General features: G+C 45.3%; 1 protein-coding gene across 3 annotated transcripts in view; it reads left to right on the top strand.

Moving 5' to 3' along the window:
* LOC118360454 (copine-8-like) overlaps positions 1–25,901 on the top strand; it is a 228,852-nt gene that overhangs the window by 41,060 nt on the left and 161,891 nt on the right. For all 3 annotated transcript variants that reach the window (XM_052484728.1, XM_052484726.1, XM_052484727.1), the window contains exons 3-4: positions 1,398–1,444; positions 25,500–25,603. In XM_052484728.1, the coding sequence (XP_052340688.1) occupies positions 1,398–1,444; positions 25,500–25,603 (151 nt within the window). The remainder of the gene's footprint in view (positions 1–1,397; positions 1,445–25,499; positions 25,604–25,901) is intronic.

Here is a 25,901-nt window from a genome sequence, read left to right on the forward strand (position 1 = left end):
AGACGTTCAATCATTGCAATAACGCTAGTTAGCATTGGCTCGCGAAAATACCTCTATCTTCCTTCATATTGGACTCAGATACATACAAATGGTATCCTTAAGTTCACCTGACTCTGGAGAAGTCGGTCAAGCGCATCAGTTCCAAAATCCTGAACTTTCCCTTTTAATGCAATGCAGCTACAGTATGAGAGGAGAGGAGAGGAGAGGAGAGGAGAGGAGAGGAGAGGAGAGGAGAGGAGAGGAGAGGAGAGGAGAGCTACGTTTGAGGCCTCAAGGGGGTGTTTTTGTATAGAGGCCTTAGATGCATCCCAAATTGCAGGGCCTTCTGTGAGACCAGGGTAGAATCCCTCCAGTCCCCTTCTATGAGACCAGGGTATAATCCCTCCAGTCCCTTTCTATGAGACCAGGGTAGATTCCCTCCAGTCCCCTTCTATGAGACCAGGGTAGATTCCCTCCAGTCCCCTTCTATGAGACCAGGGTAGAATCCCTCCAGTCCCCTTCTATGAGACCAGGGTAGATTCCCTCCATTCCCCTTCTATGAGACCAGGGTAGAATCCCTCCAGTCCCCTTCTATGAGACCGGGTAGAATCCCTCCAGTCCCCTTCTATGAGACCAGGGTAGATTCCCTCCATTCCCCTTCTATGAGACCAGGGTAGAATCCCTCCAGTCCCCTTCTATGAGACCAGGGTAGATTCCCTCCATTCCCCTTCTATGAGACCAGGGTAGAATCCCTCCAGTCCCCTTCTATGAGACCGGGGTATAATACCTCACACTCTATCCCCCCCAGTCCCCTTATTACGAATTCCCCTAATGATGATAAGGACCTGGGGTTATATCTGACAGGTCATATGCCTTGTCCCAGCATGCACTGAGAAGGCCCTGGGGTGATATCTGACAGGTCACATGCCCTGTCCCAGCATGCACTGCTTCTTCTGCTCTAGCACCGTTTTGAAGTGAGGAAATAAACGAGGGAGACCTACTGTTTAGAAATCCTATATCTGATTATGCAATCACTGTTGCACTGTTGGAGGCTTTGTTAGTGTGCAGTCTCTCACATGGGGAGATTAATTGCTAGATCTGATAATGTGATACTGAGCAGACAGCGGGCATGGCAGTGCATAATGAATATTATTAATGATGAATGTGATGATAGAAAAAGCATTTGTTTTGTTTTATGAAGTGAAGAAATGTCATGGTCATTCAAAGGTATTTCAAATCTCCCTCCCTCCCTCCCTCCCTCCCTCCCTCCCTCCCTCCCCCTCCCTCCCTCCCTCCCTCCCTCCCTCCCTCCCCTCTCCCTCTCTGTCTCTCTCTCTGTCTCTCCCTCCATATCCCTCCCTCTCTCTCTCTCTCTCTCTCTCCCCCCCCCCCACCTCCCTCCCTCCTTCCCTACCCAGTGGTGGTGTTGTACACTCAGGGCGTGGAGACCAAACAGTGGAGAGAGGTAAGAAGCAGAACAACTCTCTCTCTTTCTCTTTCTTTGTCTCTCTTTCTCTCTCCCTCTCTCTTTCTCACTCTCTGTATCTCTCTCTCTCTCAATCTCTCGCTCTCTCTCAATCTCTCGCTCTCTCTCTCTCTCTCTCTCTCTCTCTCTCTCTCTCTCTCTCGCTCTCGCTCTCTATTTTGCTTTCTCCAACAATCTAGACTCAATCAAACCACTCTCCATTCCTTTCTATAACAATTTAGAGCCTCATGAGTCTAGACTGTAAACTAGTCAACAGAGAGAATGACTGTCTCCCCAGCATCGGTAGCTCAATCAACCTGCATCTCTTTTCCTCTCCATAACAATATAGGATCTAGCTTGTGGAACTAATTATAATTGTTCTGGAATACTCCGACTCAGCAGCAGCACTGTGTGGTGTTCCAGCCCTGTCTGTCTCCAGGTGAATGCCGTTGCTGCTGACAATCATTGTCTATTGATTGGCTTGTGAATATTCATTGCTTGGCTTAAGGCATGTTTTTTCTCTGACCAATTGGTCATTAGGGCGATTGCTGCACATATCGATAAAGATTAGCGTCAGTGTCAGAATATCTCCAGGTCTGCCAGGAACCTGCCTTTACCCTTAACCCAGGACGGAGTGTCTTTATTGGGGCCCGAAGTTCAGTGAGTTCAGATAGATGTCTTTATAGGTAGTTATACCGCTCTATACCGCTCTATATATCAAATCAAATGCATTTATATAGCCCTTCGTATATATCAGCTGATATCTCAAAGTGCTGTTCAGAAACCCAGCCTAAAACCCCAAACAGCAAGCAATAAAGGTGTTGAAGCACGTTGGCTAGGAAAAACTCCCTAGAAAGGCCAAAATCTAGGAAGAAACCTAGAGAGGAACCAGGCTATGAGGGGTGGCCAGTCCTCTTCTGGCTGTGCCGGGTGGAGATTATAACAGAACATGGCCAAGATGGTCAAATGTTCATAAATGACCAGCATGGTCAAATAATAGGTCTGGGACAGGTAGCACGTTGAACAGGTCAGCATTCCATAGCCGCAGGCAGAACAGTTGAAACTGGAGCAGCAGCACGGCCAGGTGGACTGGGGACAGCAAGGAGTCATCACGCCAGGTAGTCCTGAGGCATGGTCCTAGGGCTCAGGTCCTTCGAGAGAGAGAAAGAAAGAGAGAAAGAGAGAATTAGAGAGAGCATACTTAAATTCACACAGGACACCAGATAAGACAGGAGAAGTACTCCAGAAATAACAAACTGACCCTCGCCCACCGACACATAAACTACTACATAAATACTGGAGGCTGAGACAGGAGGGGTCAGGAGACACTGTGGCCCCATCCGATGATACCCCTGGACAGGGCCAAACAGGAAGGATATAACCCCACTCACTTTGCCAAAGCACAGCCCCCACACCACTAGAGGGATACCTTCAACCACCAACTTACCATCCTGAGACAAGGCCGAGTATAGCCCACAAACATCTCCGCCACGGCACAACCCAAGGGGGAGCGCCAACCCAGACAGGAAGATCACATCAGTGAGTCAACCCACTCAAGTGGCTCACCCCTCCTAGGGACGGCATGAAAGAGCACCAGTAAGCCAGTGACTCAGCCCCTGTAATAGGGTTAGAGGCAGAGAATCCCAGTGGAAAGAGGGGAACCGACCAGGCAGAGACAGCAAGGGCGGTTCGTTGCTCCAGAGCCTTTCCGTTCACCTTCACACTCCTGGGCCAGACTACACTCAATCATATGACCCACTGAAGAGATGAGTCTTCAGTAAAGACTTAAAGGTTGAGACCGAGTTTGGTCTCTCACATGGGTAGGCAGACCATTCCATAAAAATGGAGCTCGATAGGAGAAAGCTCTGCCTCCAGCTGTTTGCTTAGAAATTCTAGGGACAATTAGGAGGCCTGCGTCTTGTGACCGTAGCGTACGTGTAGGTATGTACGGCAGGACCAAATCAGAGAGATCGGTAGGAGCAAGCCCATGTAATGCTTTGTAGGTTAGCAGTAAAACCTTGAAATCAGCCCTTGCCTTGACAGGAAGCCAGTGTAGGGAGGCTAGCACTGGAGAAATATGATACTTTTTTTTGGTTCTAGTCAGGATTCTAGCAGGCGTATTTAGCACTAACTGAAGTTCATTTAGTGCTTTATCCGGGTAGCCGGAAAGTAGAGCATTGCAGTAGTCTAACCTAGAAGTAACAAAAGCACGGATTCATTTTTCTGCATCATTTTTGGACAGAAAGTTTCTGATTTTTGCAATGTTACGTAGATGGAAAAAAGCTTTCCTCGAAATGGTCTTGATATGTTCGTCAAAAGAGAGATCAGGGTCCAGAGTAACGCCGAGGTCCTTCACAGTTTTATTTGAGACGACTGTACAACCATTAAGATTAATTGTTAGATTCAACAGAAGATCTCTTTGTTTCTTGGGACATAGAACAAGCATCTCTGTTTTGTCCAGGTTTAAAAGTAGAATGTTTGCAGCCACTTCCTTATGTCTGAAACACAGGCTTCTTGCGAGGGCAATTTTGGGGCTTCACCATGTTTCATTGAAATGTACAGCTGTGTGTCATCCGCATAGCAGTGAAAGTTAGCATTATGTTTTCGAATGACATCCCCAAGAGGTAAAATATATAGTGAAAACAATAGTGGTCAAAGGAGGACAAAACATTAACAGAGACAAACTGATATCTTTCTGACAGATAAGATCTAAACCAGGCCAGAACTTGTCCGTGTAGACCAATTTGGCTTTCCAATCTCTCCAAAAGAATGTGGTGATCGATGGTATCAAAAGCAGCACTAAGGTCTAGGAGCACGAGGACAGATGCAGAGCCTCGGTCTGATGCCATTAAAATGTAATATAATAATAATAATAATAATATATGCCATTTAGCTGACGCTTTATCCAAAGCGACTTACAGTCATGTGTGCATACATTCTACGTATGGGTGGTCCCGGGAATCGAACCCACTACCCTGGCGTTACAAGCGCCATGCTCTACCAACTGAGCCACAGAAGGACCACAAATGTCATTTACCACCTTCACAAGTGCTCAGTGCTATGATGGGGTCTAAAACCAGACTGAAGCATTTCGTATACATTGTTTGTCTTCAGGAAGGCAGTGAGTTGCTGCGCAACAGCCTTTTCTAAAATTTTTGAGAGGAATGGAAGATTCGATATAGGCCGATAGTGTTTTATATTTTCTGGGTCAAGGTTTGGCTTTTTCAAGAGAGGCTTTATTACTGCCACTTTTAGTGAGTTTGGTACACATCCGGTGGATAGAGAGCCGTTTATTATGTTCAACATAGGAGGCTCAAGCACAGGAAGCAGCTCTTTCAGTAGTTTAGTTGGAATAGGGAATAGTTGGAATAGTATGCAGCTTGAAGGTTTAGAGGCCATGATTATTTTCATCTTTGTGTCAGGAGATATAGTACTAAAACAATTGAGTGTCTCTCTTGATCCTAGGTCCTGGCAGAGTTGTGCAGACTCAGGACAACTGAGCTTTGAAGGAATACGCAGATTTAAAGAGGAGTCTGTCATTTGCTTTCTTATGATCATGATCTTATCCTCAAAGAAGTCCATGAATTTATTACTGCTGAAGTGAAAGCCATCCTCACTTGGAGAATGCTGCTTTTTAGTTAGCAGTATCAAAAATATATTTCGGGTTGTTCTTATTTTCTTAAATTAAGTTGGAAAAATAGGATGATCGAGCAGCAGTGAGTGCTCTTCTATACGGCACGGTACTGTGTTTCCAAGCTAGTCGGAATACTTCCATTTTGGTGTGGCGCCATTTCCGTTCCAATTTTCTGGAAGCTTGCTTCAGACCTCGGGTATTTTCTGTGTACCAGCGAGCTAGTTTCTTATGAGAAATGTTTTTAGTTTTTAGGGATGCAACTGCATCTAGGGTATTGCGCAAGGTTCAATTGAGTTCCTCAGTTAGGTGGTTAACTGATTTTTGTCCTCTGACGTCCTTGGGTAGGCTGAAGGAGTCTAGAAGGGTATCAAGGAATCTTTGTGTTGTCTGTGAATTTATAGCACGACTTTTGATGCTCCTTGATTGGGGTCTGAGCAGATTATTTGTTGCAATTGCAAACGTAATAAAATGGTGGTCCGATAGTCCAGGATTATGAGGAAAAACATTAAGATCCACAACATTTATTCCATGGGTCAAAACTAGGTCCAGAGTATGACTATGACAGTGAGTAGGTCCAGAGACATGTTGGACAAAACCCACTGAGTCGATGATGGCTCGGAAAGCCTTTTGAAGTGGGAATGTGAATATTAAAGTCACCAAAAATTAGAATATTATCTGCTATGACTACAAGGTCCGATAGGAATTCAGGGAACTCAATGAGGAACGCTGTATATGGCCCAGGAGGCCTGTAAACAGTAGCTATAAAAAGTGATTGAGTAGGCTGCATAGATTTCATGACTGGAAGCTCAAAAGACGAAAACGTCATTTTTTATTTTTGTAAATTGAAATTTGCTGTCATAAATGTAAGCAACACCTCCGCCTTTGCGGGATGCACAGGGGATATGGTCACTAGTGTAACCAGGAGGTGAGTTCTCATTTAACACAGTAAATTCATCAGGCTTAAGCCATGTTTCAGTCAGGCCAATCACATCAAGATTATGATCAGTGATGAGTTCATTGACTATAATTGCCTTTGAAGTGAGGGATCTAACATTAAGTAGCCCTATGTTGAGATGTGAGGTATCACAATCTCTTTGAATAATGAGGAATAGAGGTCTTTAACCTTGTGAGATTGCTAAGGCGAACACTGCCATGTTTAGTTTTGCCCAACCTAGGTCGAGGCACAGACACGGTCTCAATGGGGATAGCTGAGCTGACTACGCTGACTGTGCTAGTGGCAGACTCCTCTAAGCTGGCAGGCTAACAGCCTGCTGCCTGGCCTGCACCCTATTTCATTGTGGAGCTAGAGCAGTTAGAGCCCTGTCTATGTTGGTAGATAAGATGAGAGCACCCCTCCAGCTAGGATGGAGTCCGTCACTCCTCAGCAGGCCAGGCTTGGTCCTGTTTGTGGGTGAGTCCCAGAAAGAGGGCCGATTATCTACAAATTCTATCTTTTGGGAGGGGCAGAAAACAGTTTTCAACCAGCGATTGAGTTGTGAGATTCTGCTGTAGAGCTCATCACTCCCCCTAACTGGGAGGGGGCCAGAGACAATTACTCGATGCCGACAGATCTTTCCAGCTGATTTACACGCTGAAGCTATGTTGCACTTGGTGACCTCTGACTGTTTCATCCTAACATCGTTGGTGCCGACGTGGATAACAATATCTCTATACTCTCTACACTCGCCAGTTTTAGCTTTAGCCAGCACCATCTTCAGATTAGCCTTAACGTCGGTAGACCTGCCCCCTGGTAAACAGTGCATGATTGCTGGATGACTCGTTTTAAGTCTTAAAAAAGACCCATGAGGCGGCGCACAATTTGCCCAGCTTCGTCTGGGTTAGGGGAAGGTTTAGCAGGCTGGGACTTCCTTGTCCCATCACACTCTAGCGACTCCTTGTGGCGGGCCGGACGCGTGCACTCTGACTTTCGAACGCCAGTTGTGTTGCTGGCTTCTGGGTGAAGAGAGCAGTGTGTCAAGAAGCAGTGCGGCTTGGGAAGGTCGCGTTTTGGAGGATCGATGGCTCTCGACCGTCGCCTCTCCCGAGTCCGTACGGGAGTTGCAGAGGTGGGACAAGACTGTAACTACCAATTGAAAATCACAAAAATAGGGGTTAAAATGTTTTACTTTAGCAGAGATTGCCTGCCAGGTGCAATGGAACCAATTAATTTATGTGCATTTGGCACGTAGAATCCAAAAAGTTACAGCAATGCCCAAACTCTTCCTCTCACTGTGTATGGCTGTGAAGCTTCCTCTCCCTCTACTCCTCTCACTGTGTATGGCTGTGAACTTCCTCTCCCTCTCCTCCTCTCACTGTGTATGGCTGTGAACTTCCTCTCCCTCTCCTCCTGTCACTGTGTATGGCTGTGAACTTCCTCTCCCTCTCCTCCTCTCACTGTGTATGGCTGTGAAGATTCTTCTCCCTCTCCTCCTGTCACTGTGTATGGCTGTGAAGATTCTTCTCCCTCTCCTCCTCTCACTGTGTATGGCTGTGAAGCTTCCTCTCCCTCTCCTCCTCTCACTGTGTATGGCTGTGAACTTCCTCTCCCTCTCCTCCTCTCACTGTGTATGGCAGTTGAGCTTCCTCTCCCTCTCCTCCTCTCACTGTGTATGGCTGTGAAGCTTCCTCTCCCTCTCCTCCTCTCACTGTGTATGGCTGTGAAGCTTCCTCTCCCTCTCCTCCTCTCACTGTGTATGGCTGTGAACTTCCTCTCCCTCTCCTCCCCTCACTGTGTATGGCTGTGAAGCTTCCTCTCCCTCTCCTCCTCTCACTGTGTATGGCTGTGAACTTCCTCTCCCTCTCCTCCTCTCATTGTGTATGGCTGTGAAGCTTCCTCTCCCTCTCCTCCTGTCACTGTGTATGGCTGTGAACTTCTTCTCCCTCTCCTCCTGTCACTGTGTATGGCTGTGAACTTCCTCTCCCTCTCCTCCTCTCACTGTGTATGGCTGTGAAGCTTCCTCTCCCTCTCCTCCTCTCACTGTGTATGGCTGTGAAGCTTCCTCTCCCTCTCCTCCTCTCACTGTGTATGGCTGTGAAGCTTCCTCTCCCTCTCCTCCTCTCACTGTGTATGGCTGTGAACTTCCTCTCCCTCTCCTCCTCTCACTGTGTATGGCTGTGAAGCTTCCTCTCCCTCTCCTCCTCTCACTGTGTATGGCTGTGAACTTCCTCTCCCTCTCCTCCTCTCACTGTGTATGGCAGTTGAGCTTCCTCTCCCTCTCCTCCTCTCACTGTGTATGGCTGTGAAGCTTCCTCTCCCTCTCCTCCTCTCACTGTGTATGGCTGTGAAGCTTCCTCTCCCTCTCCTCCTCTCACTGTGTATGGCAGTTGAGCTTCCTCTCCCTCTCCTCCTCTCACTGTGTATGGCTGTGAAGCTTCCTCTCCCTCTCCTCCTCTCACTGTGTATGGCTGTGAAGCTTCCTCTCCCTCTCCTCCTCTCACTGTGTATGGCTGTGAAGCTTCCTCTCCCTCTCCTCCTCTCACTGTGTATGGCTGTGAAGTTTCTCTCTCTCTTCTTCTCTTTGTTCCTCTCTCTTCTTCTCTCTGTTCCTCTTTCTTCTTCTCTCTGTTCCTCTCTCTTTTTCTCTTGTTCCTCTCTCTTCTTCTCTCTGTTCCTCTCTCTTCTTCTCTTTGTTCCTCTCTCTTCTCTCTGTTGTTATCAGGTTACATGCCACCCGCTAACAGATAACAAGCTCAGGGTGCAGCGGGCGCTAAATCTCTATTTTTAAAGCGATATGGGGTCTGTTATTTGGCTCAGGGCAGATTGGCTTTGTGAGCCAGAGTCAAGCTGTGTACAGTTGATAAAGCTAAGCGTTGGTGTCAGCCCCTCTCTCATCAAATGTGTTTTTGTCCTCCTTGTGTTGAGTTAGTAGATACGGTCTGAGCTCTCCTCTGTCTCACCCTGCCACCGACCGCCTGTAATCACAGTACTCTTTTTTTTCTGTGGGTGGAACTCTTCCTATCTATCCACTGTCTCTTATAGCCCTAGTGCTGTAGGAGGGATTCTGCTATCTATCCACTCTGTAGGAGGGAGGAACTGTCCTCTATCTACTCTATAGGAGGGAGGAACTGTCCTCTATCTACTCTATAGGAGGGAGGAACTGTCCTCTATCTACTCTATAGGAGGGAGGAACTGTCCTCTATCTACTCTATAGGAGGGAGGAACTGTCCTCTATCTACTCTATAGGAGGGAGGAACTGTCCTCTATCTACTCTATAGGAGGGAGGAACTCTTCCTATCTATCCACTGTCTCTTATAGCCCTAGTGCTGTAGGAGGGATTCTGCTATCTATCTACTCTGTGGGAGGATGAACTTTTTTATTTGTTTTATTAGAATAGACAACGGTTAGACTACATGAGAAGGGGAGCCAGATGAGACTTGTTGGAGACAGACAATGAACTTTTCTATCTGTCTACTCTATAAGAGGAGGAACTGTCTTCTATCTACCCTGTAGGAGGGAGGAACTGGCCTCTATCTACCTTGTAGGAGGGGGAGAAATGTCCTCTATCTACTCTATAGGAGGGAGGAACTGTCCTCTCTACTTTGTAGGAGGGAGGAACTGTCCTCTATTTACTCTGTAGGAGGGGGAACTGTCCTCTATTTACTCTGTAGGAGGGGGAACTGTCCTCTATTTACTCTGTAGGAGGGGGAACTGTCCTCTATTTACTCTGTAGGAGGGGGAACTGTCCTCTATTTACTCTGTAGGAGGGGGAACTGTCCTCTATTTACTCTGTAGGAGGGGGAACTGTCCTCTATTTACTCTGTAGGAGGGGGAACTGTCCTCTATTTACTCTGTAGGAGGGGGAACAGTCCTTTATTTACTCTGTAGGAGGGGGAACTGTCCTCTATTTACTCTGTAGGAGGGGGAACTGTCCTCTATTTACTCTGTAGGAGGGGGAACTGTCCTCTATTTACTCTGTAGGAGGGGGAACTGTCCTCTATTTACTTTGTAGGAGGGGGAACTGTCCTCTATTTACTCTGTAGGAGGGGGAACTGTCCTCTATTTACTCTGTAGGAGGGGGAACAGTCCTTTATTTACTCTGTAGGAGGGGGAACTGTCCTCTATTTACTTTGTAGGAGGGGGAACTGTCCTCTATTTACTCTGTAGGAGGTAGGAACTGTCCTCTATTTACTCTGTAGGAGGGGGAACTGTCCTCTATTTACTTTGTAGGAGGGAGGAACTGTCCTCTATTTACTCTGTAGGAGGGGGAACTGTCCTCTATTTACTTTGTAGGAGGGAGGAACTGTCCTCTATTTACTCTGTAGGAGGGGGGGGGAACTGTCCTCTATTTACTCTGTAGGAGGGGAGGAACTGTCCTCTATTTACTCTGTAGGAGGGGGAACTGTCCTCTATTTACTCTGTAGGAGAGGGAACTGTCCTCTATTTACTCTGTAGGAGGGGGGGAACTGTCCTCTATTTACTCTGTAGGAGGGGGGGAACTGTCCTCTATCTACTCTGTAGGAGGAAGAACTGTCCTCTATCAACTCTGAAGGAGGGAGGGAACTGTCCTCTATCTACTCTGAAGGAGGGGGGAACTGTCTTCTATCTACTCCAAAGGAGGGGGGAACTGGCCTCTATCTATTCTGAGGAGGCCCTGTCATATAAAATAAAATAAAATCAAATGCATTTATATAGCCCTTCGTACATCAGCTGATATCTCAAAGTGCTGTACAGAAACCCAGCCTAAAACCCCAAACAGCAAGCAATGCAGGTGTAGAAGCACGGTGGCTAGAAAAAACTCCCTAGAAAGGCCAAAACCTAGGAAGAAACCTAGAGAGGAACCAGGCTATGAGGGGTGGCCAGTCCTCTTCTGGCTGTGCCGGGTGGAGATTATAACAGAACATGGCCAAGATGTTCAAATGTTCATAAATGACCAGCATGGTCAAATAATAATAATCACAGGCAGAACAGTTGAAACTGGAGCAGCAGCACGGCCAGGTGGACTGGGGACAGCAAGGAGTCAACATGCCAGGTAGTCCCGAGAAATGGTCCTAGGGCTCAGGTCCTCCGAGAGAGAGAAAGAAAGAGAGAGAGAGAGAATTAGAGAGAGCACACTTAAATTCACACAGGACACCGGATAAGACAGGAGAAATACTCCAGATATAACAAACTGACCCTAGCCCCCCGACACATAAACTACTGCAGTATAAATACTGGAGGCTGAGACAGGAGGGGTCAGGACCTGTCATATCTACTGTGGGAGGACCTGTCATATCTACTGTGGGAGGACCTGTCATATCTACTGTGAGGGAGGACCTGTCATATCTACTGTGGGAGGACCTGTCATATCTACTGTGGGAGGACCTGTCATATCTACTGTGAGGAAGCCCTGTTATATCTACTGTGGGAGGACCTGTCATATCTACTGTGGGAGGACCTGTCATATCTACTGTGGGAGGACCTGTCATATCTACTGTGGGAAGACCTGTCATATCTACTGTGGGAGGACCTGTCATATCTACTGTGAGGGAGGACCTGTCATATCTACTGTGAGGGGACCTGTTATATCTACTGTGGGAGGACCTGTCATATCTACTGTGGGAGGACCTGTCATATCTACTGTGGGAGGACCTGTCATATCTACTGTGGGAGGACCTGTCATATCTACTGTGGGAGGAGCTGTCATATCTACTGTGGGAGGACCTGTCATATCTACTGTACGGAAGTCCTGCCATATCTACTGTGGGGGAGGACCTGTCATATCTACTGTGAGGGGACCTGTTATATCTACTGTGAGGAAGCCCTGTTATATCTACTGTGAGGGGACCTGTTATATCTACTGTGAGGAAGCCCTGTTATATCTACTGTGGGAGGACCTGTCATATCTACTGTGGGAGGACCTGTTATATCTACTGTGGGAGGACCTGTCATATAGTACCTCCATACTACTGCTCCATATAGTACCTCCATACTACTGCTCCATATAGTACCTCCATACTACTGCTCCATATAGTACCTCCATACTACTGCTCCATATAGTACCTCCATACTACTGCTCCATATAGTACCTCCATACTACTGCTCCATATAGTACCTCCATACTACTGCTCCATATAGTACCTCCATACTACTGCTCCATATAGTACCTCCATACTACTTCTCCATATAATACCTCCATACTACTGCTCCATATAGTACCTCCATACTACTGCTCCATATAGTACCTCCATACTACTGCTCCATATAGTACCTCCATACTACTTCTACATATAGTACCTCCATACTACTGCTCCATATAGTACCTCCCTACTACTGATCCATATAGTACCTCCATACTACTGCTCCATATAGTACCTCCATACTACTGCTCCATATAGTACCTCCATACTACTGCTCCATATAGTACCTCCATACTACTTCTCCATATAGTACCTCCATACTACTGCTCCATATAGTACCTCCATACTACTGCTCCATATAGTACCTCCATACTACTGCTCCATATAGTACCTCCATACTACTGCTCCATATAGTACCTCCATACTACTACTCCATATAGTACCTCCATACTACTTCTCCATATAGTACCTCCATACTACTGCTCCATATAGTACCTCCATACTACTGCTCCATATAGTACCTCCATACTACTTCTCCATATAGTACCTCCATACTACTGCTCCATATAGTACCTCCATACTACTGCTCCATATAGTACCTCCATACTACTGCTCCATATATTACCTCCATACTACTGCTCCATATAGTACCTCCATACTACTGCTCCATATAGTACCTCCATACTACTGCTCCATATAGTACCTCCATACTACTGCTCCATATAGTACCTCCATACTACTTCTCCATATAGTACCTCCATACTACTGCTCCATATAGTACCTCCATACTACTGCTCCATATAGTACCTCCATTCTACTGCTCCATATAGTACCTCCATACTACTGCTCCATATAGTACCTCCATACTACTGCTCCATATAGTACCTCCATACTACTGCTCCATATAGTACCTCCATACTACTGCTCCATATAGTACCTCCATACTACTGCTCCATATAGTACCTCCATACTACTGCTCCATATAGTACCTCCATACTACTGCTCCATATAGTACCTCCATACTACTGCTCCATATAGTACCTCCATACTACTGCTCCATATAGTACCTCCATACTACTGCTCCATATAGTACCTCCATACTACTGCTCCATATAGTACCTCCATACTACTGCTCCATATAGTACCTCCATACTACTGCTCCATATAGTACCTCCATACTACTGCTCCATATAGTACCTCCATACTACTGCTCCATATAGTACCTCCATACTACTGCTCCATATAGTACCTCCATACTACTGCTCCATATAGTACCTCCATACTACTGCTCCATATAGTACCTGCATAGTAATTACCTTGAAGGATGAGCAGTGCAATATGTGGACTTTGTTGTTGTTAGTTCTGTGATGAAAGGAACGTTCTACCTGCAGCATTCTTTTAAAACGTAGCTGTGATTGGAACGTTCTACCTGCAGCATTCTTTTAAAACGTAGTTGTGATTGGAACGTTCTACCTGCAGCATTCTTTTAAAACGTAGCTGTGATTGGAACGTTCTACCTGCAGCATTCTTTTAAAACGTAGCTGTGATTGGAACGTTCTACCTACAGCATTCTTTTAAAACGTAGCTGTGATTGGAACGTTCTACCTGCAGCATTCTTTTAAAACGTAGCTGTGATTGGAACGTTCTACCTGCAGCATTCTTTTAAAACGTAGCTGTGATTGGAACGTTCTACCTGCAGCATTCTTTTAAAACGTAGCTGTGATTGGAACGTTCTACCTACAGCATTCTTTTAAAACGTAGCTGTGATTGGAACGTTCTACCTGCAGCATTCTTTTAAAACGTAGCTGTGATTGGAACGTTCTACCTACAGCATTCTTTTAAAACGTAGCTGTGATTGGAACGTTCTACCTGCAGCATTCTTTTAAAACGTAGCTGTGATTGCAGTAAGTTGTCTTTCAGGGTTCATGCCAGACCGTGGCTCTTCTGATTCATTTTAGGATTCTCCAGTTGTTATGCAATAGGTTGGGCTATGTCGCTCAATCAATCACCTCATGTTGTACTGAGATTAGATTACTTTACAATCCCCAAAATGGATCTACACAATTATTGCTTTGATATATAATGTATGGGTTGTAATGTTTGTAATGTATAATTACCCCATTAACTATTCCATAGCATTCAGCTGAGCTGACAGATATATTGATGTAGTTAGTGGCTTAATAAGTGGTTTTCCTGGTACAGACTCCCGGTTGTTCCCTGTAGTTCAGACTCCCAGGTCTATTGGTCCATGCTTTACATAAATCACATGAATCTTATATTATCTCCACATCTCCTCTCCACAATGTTATCTAGTTAAGGTTAGAGAGAAGGCTGAATTCGAGATAAATCACATTACACGTTCCTATTGTTCCTAACTGGATTCTCCCACATCTCCACATCTCCTCCTCACAATGTTATCTAGTTAAGGTTAGAGAGAAGGCTGAATTCGAGATAAATCACATTACACGTTCCTATTGTTCCTAACTGGATTCTCCCACATCTCCACATCTCCTCCTCACAATGTATTCTAGTTAAGGTTAGAGGGAAGGAAGTGCAGTCAGTCAGAGCCCTGTATCCGACTTCTCACTCTATAATATATTGTTGTTAAGCTTTACAGTGTAGGCTGTGAGGAGGATTTAACCAGCATCTCCTCCCCACAATGTATTCCAGTTAAAGGGACAATCTGTGATTGGTACATCACCCTTCTGCAGAGCCATCCCTGAACTGTTTACCAAAACAAATGTCTGGGTGTGAATGCTTTGTTGATTTTGGAATCCCAGATTGCCCCTTTACGGATAGCGGGGCAGAGTCTGAATGACATCTCTCCCCACAGTGTACAGTGCCTTCAGAAAGTATTCATACCCCTTGGACTCACTGTATAATAACAATGTGTTGTAGGTTAGAGGGGTAAAGTCATCTCTCTCACAACGTCTTCCATTCTTAAAGGGAGACAGCTGAGCCCCCCACAATGTATTCTAGTTCAGGTTCCCAGGTGACATAGCGGTCTAAGGCACTGCATCTCAGTGCTAGCTTCCCTATAACAGACTGCAATACTACACAGAGGTGGGACCAAGTCATTGTTTTTGTCAAGTCACAAGTAAGTCTCAAGTCTTAGCTCTCAAGTCCCAAGTCAAGTCCCAATCAATGGTACTACCAAATGTAGTACCATTTCATATCTTTAACAAGAGTAATAGTTAGTATATTACATTTACGCAAACCATGAATGCTTTTAAAAATATCTATATATTTATTACTTTCCAAATAAACGTTATATTTCCATGGAAATACATGAGTAGCCATGAGAAAGACCCCCCAATAGTGATTGACTATCGAGGATCGCTATGGGGCGATGTAGGCTTGTTCACAATCACCCAACCTTATCTCTCTCTCTCTCTCTCTCTCTCTCTCTCTCTCTCTCTCTCTCTCTCTCTCTCTCTCTCTCTCTCTCTGGTTACAGTAGGCCAACGTATGTCAATGGTTTTAGGAACGGCAGTAACATCAGGCAGGATTTAGGGGAGGGTTGGGGAGGCTTGGGAGGGTTGGGGAGGCTTGGGGAGGCTTTCGGAGGGTTGGGGAGGCTTGGGAGGGTTTGGGAGGGTTGGGGAGGCTTGGGAGGGTTTGGGAGGGTTGGGGAGGCTTTGGAGGGTTTGGGAGGGTTGGGAGGCTTGGGAGGGTTGGGGAGGCTTGGGAGGTTTTGGGAGGCTTGGGAGGGTTGGGGAGGCTTGGGAGGGTTGGGGAGGCTTGGGAGGGTTTGGGAGGGTTGGGGAGGCTTGGGAGGGTTTGGGAGGGTTTGGGAGGCTTGGGGAGGCTTGGGAGGGTTGGGGAGGCTTGGGAGGGTTTGGGAGGGTTGGGAAGGCTTGGGAGGGTTGGGGAGGGTTGGGGAGGCTTCGGGGGGGTTGGGGAGTGTTGGGGAGTGTTGGGGAGTGTTGGGGAGGGTTGGGGAGGGTTGGGGAGTGTTGGGGAGGGTTGGGGAGGGTTGCGGAGGCTTGGGGAGGCTTTGGGAGGGTTGGGGAGGGTATCAAGTCAGGTCAAGTCATAACGCTCAAGTCACGAGTCACTGGTGTTAAAGTCCAAGTTGAGTTGCAAGTCATCATATTTGTGACTCGAGTCTGACTCGAGTCCAAGTCATGTGACTCAAGTCCACACCTCTGCTTCATACTGTGTGAGTTTCCCTATATCAGACTGCAGTACGGTGTAGTATAACAGACTGCAGTGCTGTGTAGTGTAACAAACTGCAATTAGGGCTGTTGAGGTGACTGTATTGCTGCCACAACAGCAGTCATGAATCATGACCACAGTAGAATTCCACGTGACCGTTGAGTCATGGTAATCTCCTCTTATGCACTCTGGACATGCTTTGGTAGTACCCAACTCACTAACGAGTATCAGGTCCTAATGGCCTGGTACTCAGGGCTCTATTGTCCCTCCGTCAGGTTCTAATGGCCTGGTACTCAGGGCTCGATTGTCCCTCCAGCAGGTTCTAACGGCCTGGTACTCAGGGCTCGATTGTCCCTCCAGCTGGTCCTAATGGCCTGGTACTCAGGGCTCTATTGTCCCTCTAACCACTCTGACTTCAATGCAAATGAAATGGAAAAATCACATCAAACACACTTATCATTAAAACAGTATTTAAAAAAAAACTCACTTCACTGTGATGATCCATTTGAAGAAAGAAGTTCAACAACCGGTTGAAACTGAGTGATAAAACATCGTTGTGGATGTTTTTTCAAAGCCTAACAACAGGAAATGGTGATGATTAATTCAAAACACATCCGCACGCATATTAGAACTCATGCATAGGATTATAACCCCAAGCCCCGCCCCCACACCCCCAAGCGCGCCGCCCCCCCAGCCCCCCACCCCAAAAATGACTGAATTAAAATGACGATTGTTCCATTATGCAGAATATATCTTACCATATATTACGTATGCCAGAAAATTATTAAACAAAACTGATGTAAGATGTCTCTGGTACGTCACGGGTCTATACTAACGGGTCGAGCCTATACTCCAACATAAAACACATTATGTGGAGTGAAGTAAGTGTTCTTCTATGTATTTCTCAGCTGCTCATATTAAACACAGCTATGAAACCAAAGTCGGCTAGCAGGCATCAACTGAAAAACAGACCGAGCGGGAAAGAGCACGGCCTCCATTCACTATTGGAGAACAAAGATGACTTTTTCTTCTTCCCCCTGCCCCTGTTCCTTCACATTTGATAACGGGCCAGTCTAAATCCAAACTAATATTAACTCATTAGTAAAGACCAGATTACATTGAGAATAGTCTGATGGGTGAAAATGATGATCACTTGATGAGAGAACAGCTGTGTAGCCTGAGGAAAGGAACAGAGCACAAGCTTTTTTTTGAGACTTTCTCAATTCATTAACTTCCTTTGGTCGCATTTTGCAGCCCATATATGTGTTAATTTCTAAGACATTCTAAGGTTTGTATCATTCACAACTAAAGTTGCCAAATAACTCTGAATCTATCTTATAAGACCTGTTTCAAATGATCACTTTTATGCTCAATGTAGCCACTTCTTATGCACACTCACTCCGGGATGGGAAAAAATATCCTTTTTATTAAGCTAAGTTCAATTATATTCCTCTTTATTCTAAAATAATGAAACTAATAAGCATATCTAGTCTTCTAATTGAACAAGTCTACAGCCTATATCATGGGGCATAGACAGATAACACACAATAGGCCAACTCCTATTCTGTTCTCCGGAATAAAAAAATATTCATATCATGTTGCTTTGGACCTGCCTAAAATAAATAACGGATTTATTGTGATGGTTTATATTGATTTATGAGACCTTTTTAAATGTAGCTGTTCCATCAGAGGCTTGTAGCCAATGAGGAGGCCTGGAGACGCTAAACGTGTTTATGTTAATTAACCGTCAATTACCGTGAGACCCACAGTCTTTTGCATGACAATAACCGCCTGACAAAACCTCATGACCGCCACAGCCCTAACTGCAGTACTGTCTAGTGTAACAGACTGCAGTACTGTGTAGTATAATCGTCAGCAGTACTGTGTAGTATAACAGACTGCAGTACTGTGTAGTATAATCGTCAGCAGTACTGTGTAGTATAACAGACTGCAGTACTGTGTAGTATAACAGACTGCAGTACTGTGTAGTATAACCGTCAGCAGTACTGTCTAGTGTAACAGACTGCAGTACTGTGTAGTATAATCGTCAGCAGTACTGTGTAGTATAACAGACTGCAGTACTGTGTAGTATAATCGTCAGCAGTACTGTGTAGTATAACAGACTGCAGTACTGTGTAGTATAACAGACTGCAGTACTGTGTAGTATAACCGTCAGCAGTACTGTCTAGTGTAACAGACTGCAGTACTGTCTAGTGTAACAGACTGCAGTACTGTCTAGTGTAACAGACTGCAGTACTGTGTAGTTTAACAGACTGCAATATTGTGTAGTATAACCGTCAGCAGTACTGTCTACTGTAACTGACTGCAGTACTGTCTAGAGTAACAGACTGCAGTACTGTGTAGTGTAACAGACTGCAGTACTGTGTAGTGTAACAGACTGCAGTACTGTCTAGTGTAACAGACTGCAGTACTGTCTAGTATAACCGTCAGCAGTACTGTCTAGTATAACCGTCAGCAGTACTGTGTAGTATAACCGTCAGCAGTACTGTGTAGTATAACAGACTGCAGTACTGTGTAGTGTAACAGACTGCAGTACTGTGTAGTATAACCGTCAGCAGTACTGTCTAGTATAACCGTCAGCAGTACTGTGTAGTATAACCGTCAGCAGTACTGTCTAGTGTAACAGACTGCAGTACTGTGTAGTATAACCGTCAGCAGTACTGTGTAGTATAACTGTCAGCAGTACTGTGTAGTGTAACAGACTGCAGTACTGTTTATTATAACAAACTGCAGTACTGTCTAGTATAACCGTCAGCAGTACTGTGTAGTATAACTGTCAGCAGTACTGTCTAGTGTAACAGACTGCAGTACTGTCTAGTGTAACAGACTGCAGTACTGTCTAGTGTAACAGACTGAAGTACTGTCTAGTGTAACAGACTGCAGTACTGTCTAGTGTAACAGACTGAAGTACTGTCTAGTGTAACAGACTGCAGTACTGTCTAGTGTAACAGACTGAAGTACTGTGTAGTGTAACAGACTGAAGTACTGTCTAGTGTAACAGACTGCAGTACTGTCTAGTGTAACAGACTGCAGTACTGTCTAGTGTAACAGACTGAAGTACTGTCTAGTGTAACAGACTGAAGTACTGTCTATTGTAACAGACTGAAGTACTGTCTAGTCTAACAGACTGCAGTACTGTCTAGTGTAACAGACTGAAGTACTGTCTAGTGTAACAGACTGCAGTACTGTCTAGTGTAACAGACTGAAGTACTGTCTAGTGTAACAGACTGAAGTACTGTCTAGTGTAACAGACTGAAGTACTGTCTAGTGTAACAGACTGAAGTACTGTGTAGTGTAACAGACTGAAGTACTGTCTAGTGTAACAGACTGAAGTACTGTCTAGTGTAACAGACTGAAGTACTGTCTAGTGTAACAGACTGCAGTACTGTCTAGTGTAACAGACTGAAGTACTGTCTAGTGTAACAGACTGAAGTACTGTCTAGTGTAACAGACTGAAGTACTGTCTAGTGTAACAGACTGAAGTACTGTGTAGTGTAACAGACTGAAGTACTGTCTAGTGTAACAGACTGAAGTACTGTCTAGTGTAACAGACTGAAGTACTGTCTAGTGTAACAGACTGCAGTACTGTCTAGTGTAACAGACTGCAGTACTGTCTAGTGTAACAGACTGAAGTACTGTCTAGTGTAACAGACTGCAGTACTGCATCATTAAGACTGCTCATTAAGACCTGACTCTGTAATGATTCATTCTCTCTGTCAGTTTATGGTAAGCAACACTTTCTACTGGCCCATCATTAATTCATGTTCATCTCAAAGACTCAGCTAGGCCTCTCAACATGCATTATTCATAATAGACACAATTAGCTGAGGGAACAAACTAACCGCAGCACAGAGGTGTGTGTGTTGTGTGTGTCCGTGCATGTGTGTGTTTGTGTGTGTATGCCTGGTTGTCAGCACAACACCATACATCACACACACACACACACACACACACACACACACACACACACACACACACACACACACACACACACACACACACACACACACACACACACACACACACACACACACACACACACACACACACACACACACACACACACACACACACACCAGACAGTAGTTTGAGCACCTCCTCACTATTACAGTTATAGCACCTCATCGTCTCACGCTTTAGTTCATATCAAATCAAATAACATGTTATTGGTCACATACACATGGTTAGTAGATGTTATTGGTTACATACACATGGTTAGCAGATGTTATTGGTCACATACACATGTTTAGCAGATGGTATTGGTTACATACACATGGTTAGCAGATGTTATTGGTTACATACACATGGTTAGCAGATGTTATTGGTCACATACACATGGTTAGCAGATGTTATTGGTCACATACACATGGTTAGCAGATGTTATTGGTCACATACACATGGTTAGCAGATGTTATTGGTCACATACACATGGTTAGCAGATGTTATTGGTCACATACACATGGTTAGCAGATGTTATTGGTCACATACACATGGTTAGCAGATGTTATTGGTCACATACACATGGTTAGCAGATGTTATTGGTCACATACACATGGTTAGCAGATGGTATTGGTCACATACACATGGGTAGCAGATGTTATTGGTTACATACACATGGTTAGCAGATGTTATTGGTCACATACACATGGTTAGCAGATGTTATTGGTCACATACACATGTTTAGCAGATGTTATTGGTCACATACACATGGTTAGCAGATGTTATTGGTCACATACACATGGTTAGCAGATGTTATTGGTCACATACACATGGTTAGCAGATGTTATTGCCAGTGTAGTGAAGTGTTTGTGCTTCTAGATCCGACAGTTGCAGCAGTATCTAACAGGTAATATCTATCAATTCCACAACAAAACCTAATTCACACAATCTAGTAAAGGAAATGGGATGAGAATATATAAGTATATGGATGAGAAGTGACAGAGCGGCTAAGATGCAATAGATAGAATAGATAGTATAGGTGTGACGATCCTCTTCCTGGAAATGGACCAAAGCGCACCGTGATGAGCGAACATTAGATAGAATAGACAGTATATGTGTGACGATCCTCTTCCTGGAAATGGACAAAAGTGCAGCGTGATGAGCGAACATTTTCCTTTTATTTGAAAGGAATGTCACCAACAAAACAAGGAAACGACCGTGAAGCTTAACTTGGGCAATAGTGCCACGAACAAAGATAATTACTCACAAACTGCGAAAGGAAAAAAAGGCTGCCTAAGTGTGATTCCCAATCGGAGACAACGATTGACAGCTGCCTCTGATTGAGAACCACACCCGGCCAAACACAAAGAAATAGAAAACATAGAAATAAAGAAACTAGAATGCCCACCCACGTCACACCTTGGCCTAACCAAAATAGAGAATAAAAACCTCTCTATGGCCAGGGCGTGACACTAGGATACAGTATATACATATGAGATGTGTAATGTGAGATATGTAAACATTCTTAAAGTGGCATTATTAAAGTGACTAGTGATCCATTTATTAAAGTGGCCAATGATATCAAGTCTGTAGGTAGGCACATGCCTCTCTGTGCTGGTGGTGGCTGTTTAACAATCTGATGGCCTTGAGAAAGAAGCTGATTTTCAATCTGTCCCAGCTTTGATGAACTTGTACTGACCTCGCCTTCTGGATGGAAGTGGGGTGAACGGGCAGTGTCTCGGTTGGTTGTTGTCCTTGATTAACTTTTTGGCCTTCCCGTGACATCGGTTGTTATAGGTGTCCTGGAGGGCAGGTAGTTTGGTCCCGGTGATGCGTTGTGCAGACCGCACCACCCTCTGGAGAGCCCTGCGCCTGTGAACGGTGCAGTTGCCGTACCAGGCGGTGATACAGCCCGACAGGATGCTCGCGATTGTCTGTGTGCGTGGACCATTTCAGTTTGTCGGTGATATGTACACCGAAGAACTTAATTTTCTACCTTCACCCCTGCTGTCCCGTCGGTAATCAAGCCTACCACTCTTGTGTCGTCTGATGATTGAGTCGGAGGCGTACATGGCCACGCAGTCGTGGGTGAACAGGGAGTACAACAGGGGGCTGAGAACACACCCTTGTGGGGCCCCAGTGTTGAGGATCAGCGGAGTGGAGATGTTGTTCCTACCTTCACCACCTGGGGGTGGCCTGTCTGGAAGTCTGGGACCCAGTTGCACAGGGCGGGGTCAAGACCCAGGGACTCAAGCTTAATGACGAGTTTGGAGGGTACTATAGTGTTGAATGCTGAGCTGTAGTCAATGAAAAGCATTCTTACATAGGTATTCCTCTTGTCCAGATGGGATAGTGCAGTGTGCAGTGTGATGGCGATTGCATCGTCAGCCTTGCGAGGGATAACATGTCATTAGTAGCGGGCCGTGTCGGTGGCACTGTATTGTCCTCAAAGCGCACAAAGAAGTTGTTTAATTTGTCTGGAAGCAAGACGTCGATGTCCGCGACGGGGCTGGTTTTCTTTTTGTAATCCATGATTGACTGTAAACCCTGCCACATACGTCTCGTGTTTGAGCCGTTGAATTGCAACTCCACTATGTCTCTATACTGATGCTTTGCTTGTTTGATTGCCTTACGGAGGGAATAACTACACTGTTTGTATTCGGCCGTATTCCCAGTTGCCTTGCCCGGATTAAATGCGGTGGTACGTTCTTTCAGTTTTGCGCGAATGCTGCCATCAATCCAAGGTTTCTGGTTAGGGAATGTTTTAATAGTCACAGTGGGCACAACATCTCCCATACAATTTCTTATGAACTCGCTCACCGAGACAGCATATACGTCAATGATGTTCTCTAAGGCTACCGAAAATATTTCCCAGTCCACGTGATCGAAGCAATCTTGAAGCGTGGAATCCAATTGGTCAGGCCAGCATAGGATATACCTAAGCATGGGTGCTTCCTGTTTTAGTTTCTGCCTATAGGCGGAGAGCAACAAGATGGAGTCATGGTCAGATTTGCCAAAAGGAGGGTGGGGGAGGGCCTTGTATGTATCGCAGAAGTTAGAGTAGTAATGGTCGAGCATGTTACTCGCTCGTGTACTGCAATCGATATGCTGATAGAATTTAGGTAGCATTGTTCTCAGATTAGCTTTGTTAAAATCCCCAGCGACATGAAATGCAGTCTCAGGATATATGGTTGTTGCATAAAGTCCAGTGAAGTTCCTTGACGGCCATTTTGGTATCCGCTTGCGGGGGGATATACATAGCTGTGACGATAACCGAGGAGAGTTATTTTAGGAGATAATACAGTCGGCATTTGATTTTGAGGAATTCTAGGTCAGGTGAACAAAAGGACTTGAGTTCAATTACACCATGAGTCGTTAATCATGAAACATAAACCCCCGCTCTTCTTCTTACCGGAGGGATGTTTATTCCCGTTGCACTGTAAATCCCGTTGGCTGTACTGACTCCGACGGCATGTCCCCAGCTTGCCATGTTTCCTTGAAACAGAGTATGTTACAATCCCGGATATCTCTTTGGAAAGCATCTCTTGCCCTGATATCGTCGACTTTGTTAGCTAGGGACTGGACATTAGCGAGTAGTATCCTCGGAAGCGGTGGGTGGTGTGCGCACATCCGTAGCCTCACTAGAAGACCGCTCCGGCACCCTCTCCTCCGGCGGTGTTGTTTTGGGTCGGCCTCTGGAATCTGTTCAAATGCCCTGGGAGGTGCAGACAAAGGAAAGGGAAAGTCATATTCCTGGTTGTAGTGCTGGTTGTGCTGGTAAGTTGACATCTCTCTGATATCCAATAGTTTTTCCCGGCTGTATGTAATAACACTTAAGGTTTTCTGGACTAATACTGTAAGAAATAATACATAAAAAATGAAGGACTAGAAGTGAAGCTGCCATCTCTATGCTTTAGTTCACACGCTTTAGTTCACAGAGACGAGACGAGAGTGGAGGAGAGAGAGAGGGGAGGAGAGGGGAGAGGAGAGGAGAGGGTTCACATGCTTTATTTAATTTGCTTTAGTTTCTCTGTTCAGTTGAAAGGCTTTACCCAGGACTCCCTGGAAAACATTGGCCAATTGTTACTGAGGGGACTATCCTGGTTAAATAAATGACAATGAAATTCAAGTAAACACAGCGACTTTGTACATACAGGCAAGTGTTTCTGTTGCGTAACGACACCAACAGTTCTCACACTGTGAGGAAATAGAGTTTCCTCTCTGTGTGATAAAGAGGAAAAAAGAGAGAGACAGTGAGAAGGAGACAGAAATAGAGGGGAGATAGGGAGCAAGAGGGAGAGAGATACAGAGAGAAGGAGACAGAAATAGAGGGGAGAGAGTGAGAGAGAGCGAGAGAGAGAGAGAGAGAGAGAGAGAGAGAGAATTAATTGGCTGTAATTAAATTCAATGAGGATAGTTTCCTGTTGCACTTCACAAGACAGATGAGCTAAGAGCTTCGAGCAACCAGCCATTATTTTGTTTTTATATTGTTGTACTTTAAACCTTGTGTATCAGTGTTTTGTTACTTGTCATGTTTTTTGTGGACCCCAGGAAGAGTAGCTGCTGATTCTACAAAAGCTAAATGGGGATCAAACTAAACAAACAAAGACAGAGAAGCCGTAGTAGTATCATCCAGTCAGCCATTACAACACTGATTATTGACCTCCACTAATCAAATACTGTGTTTATCTGCTGCTGGGTCTCTACAAGAGAGGAGAGGAGAGAGCAGATGAGAGGAGGGGAGAAGATGAGAGAGGAGAAGAAGGCGAGAGGAGAGGATAGAGGAGAGAGAGGAGAGAGAGGTTAGGAGACAACAGATGAGAGGGGTGGAGAGAGGAGGGGAGAAGATGAGAGAGAGGAGAGGAGAGGATAGAGGAGAGAGAGGTTAGGAGACTGCAGATGAGAGAGGTGGAGAGAGGAGAGGAGAAGATGAGAGAGAGGAGAATAAGGAGAGAGGAGATGAAAGAGGGAGATAGCAGAGGAGAGGAGAGAGAGAAGAGAAGAAAGAGGAGAGAGGAAAGTGAGGAGAGAGAGGGGAGATAGCAGAGGAGAGGAGAGAGGAAAGTGAGGAGAGAGAGAAGAGAAGAAAGAGGAGAGAGGAAAGTGAGGATAGAATAGGAGAGAGAGAGAGGAATAAAAAGTTGGGCTGCTTTCTTACAAACTGCATAAAATATTATGATTATTTTTGTCACAACTCTCTCTCTCCATATCTCTCTTTCCCCCTTCCCTCTATCTGTCCTCTTCTAGTTTGGGAGAACGGAGGTGATTGACAACACTCTAAACCCAGACTTTGTCAGGAAGTACATCCTGGACTACTTCTTTGAGGAGAAGCAGAATCTACGCTTTGACGTGTGAGTAGTTATTCTCTTTGATCTGGTCCTCGGAGGACTCACCAGGCAGACAGGTAGGGAGGGTGTGTGAGTTTTTACATGTGATGTGCCATTTCTTCCCAACCCAACCTTCCTTTCCATCCTCCTATCTCTCCTTGTACCTTATTTCTCTTTCCCTTCATCTCTCCCCTACTTCCTCTCTTCCTACTATCCTTCTCTCTCTCCCTTCTTGCCATCTTTTCTCCCTTTCCTCCACCACCTCTCTCCTGTGTAATAAATAATCAATCGTTATTCTCCTCTGTCTTGATTGTCATCTGTT

The sequence above is a fragment of the Oncorhynchus keta genome, chromosome 28 (assembly GCF_023373465.1).
Source record: "Oncorhynchus keta strain PuntledgeMale-10-30-2019 chromosome 28, Oket_V2, whole genome shotgun sequence".
NCBI classification, from domain to species: domain Eukaryota; kingdom Metazoa; phylum Chordata; class Actinopteri; order Salmoniformes; family Salmonidae; genus Oncorhynchus; species Oncorhynchus keta.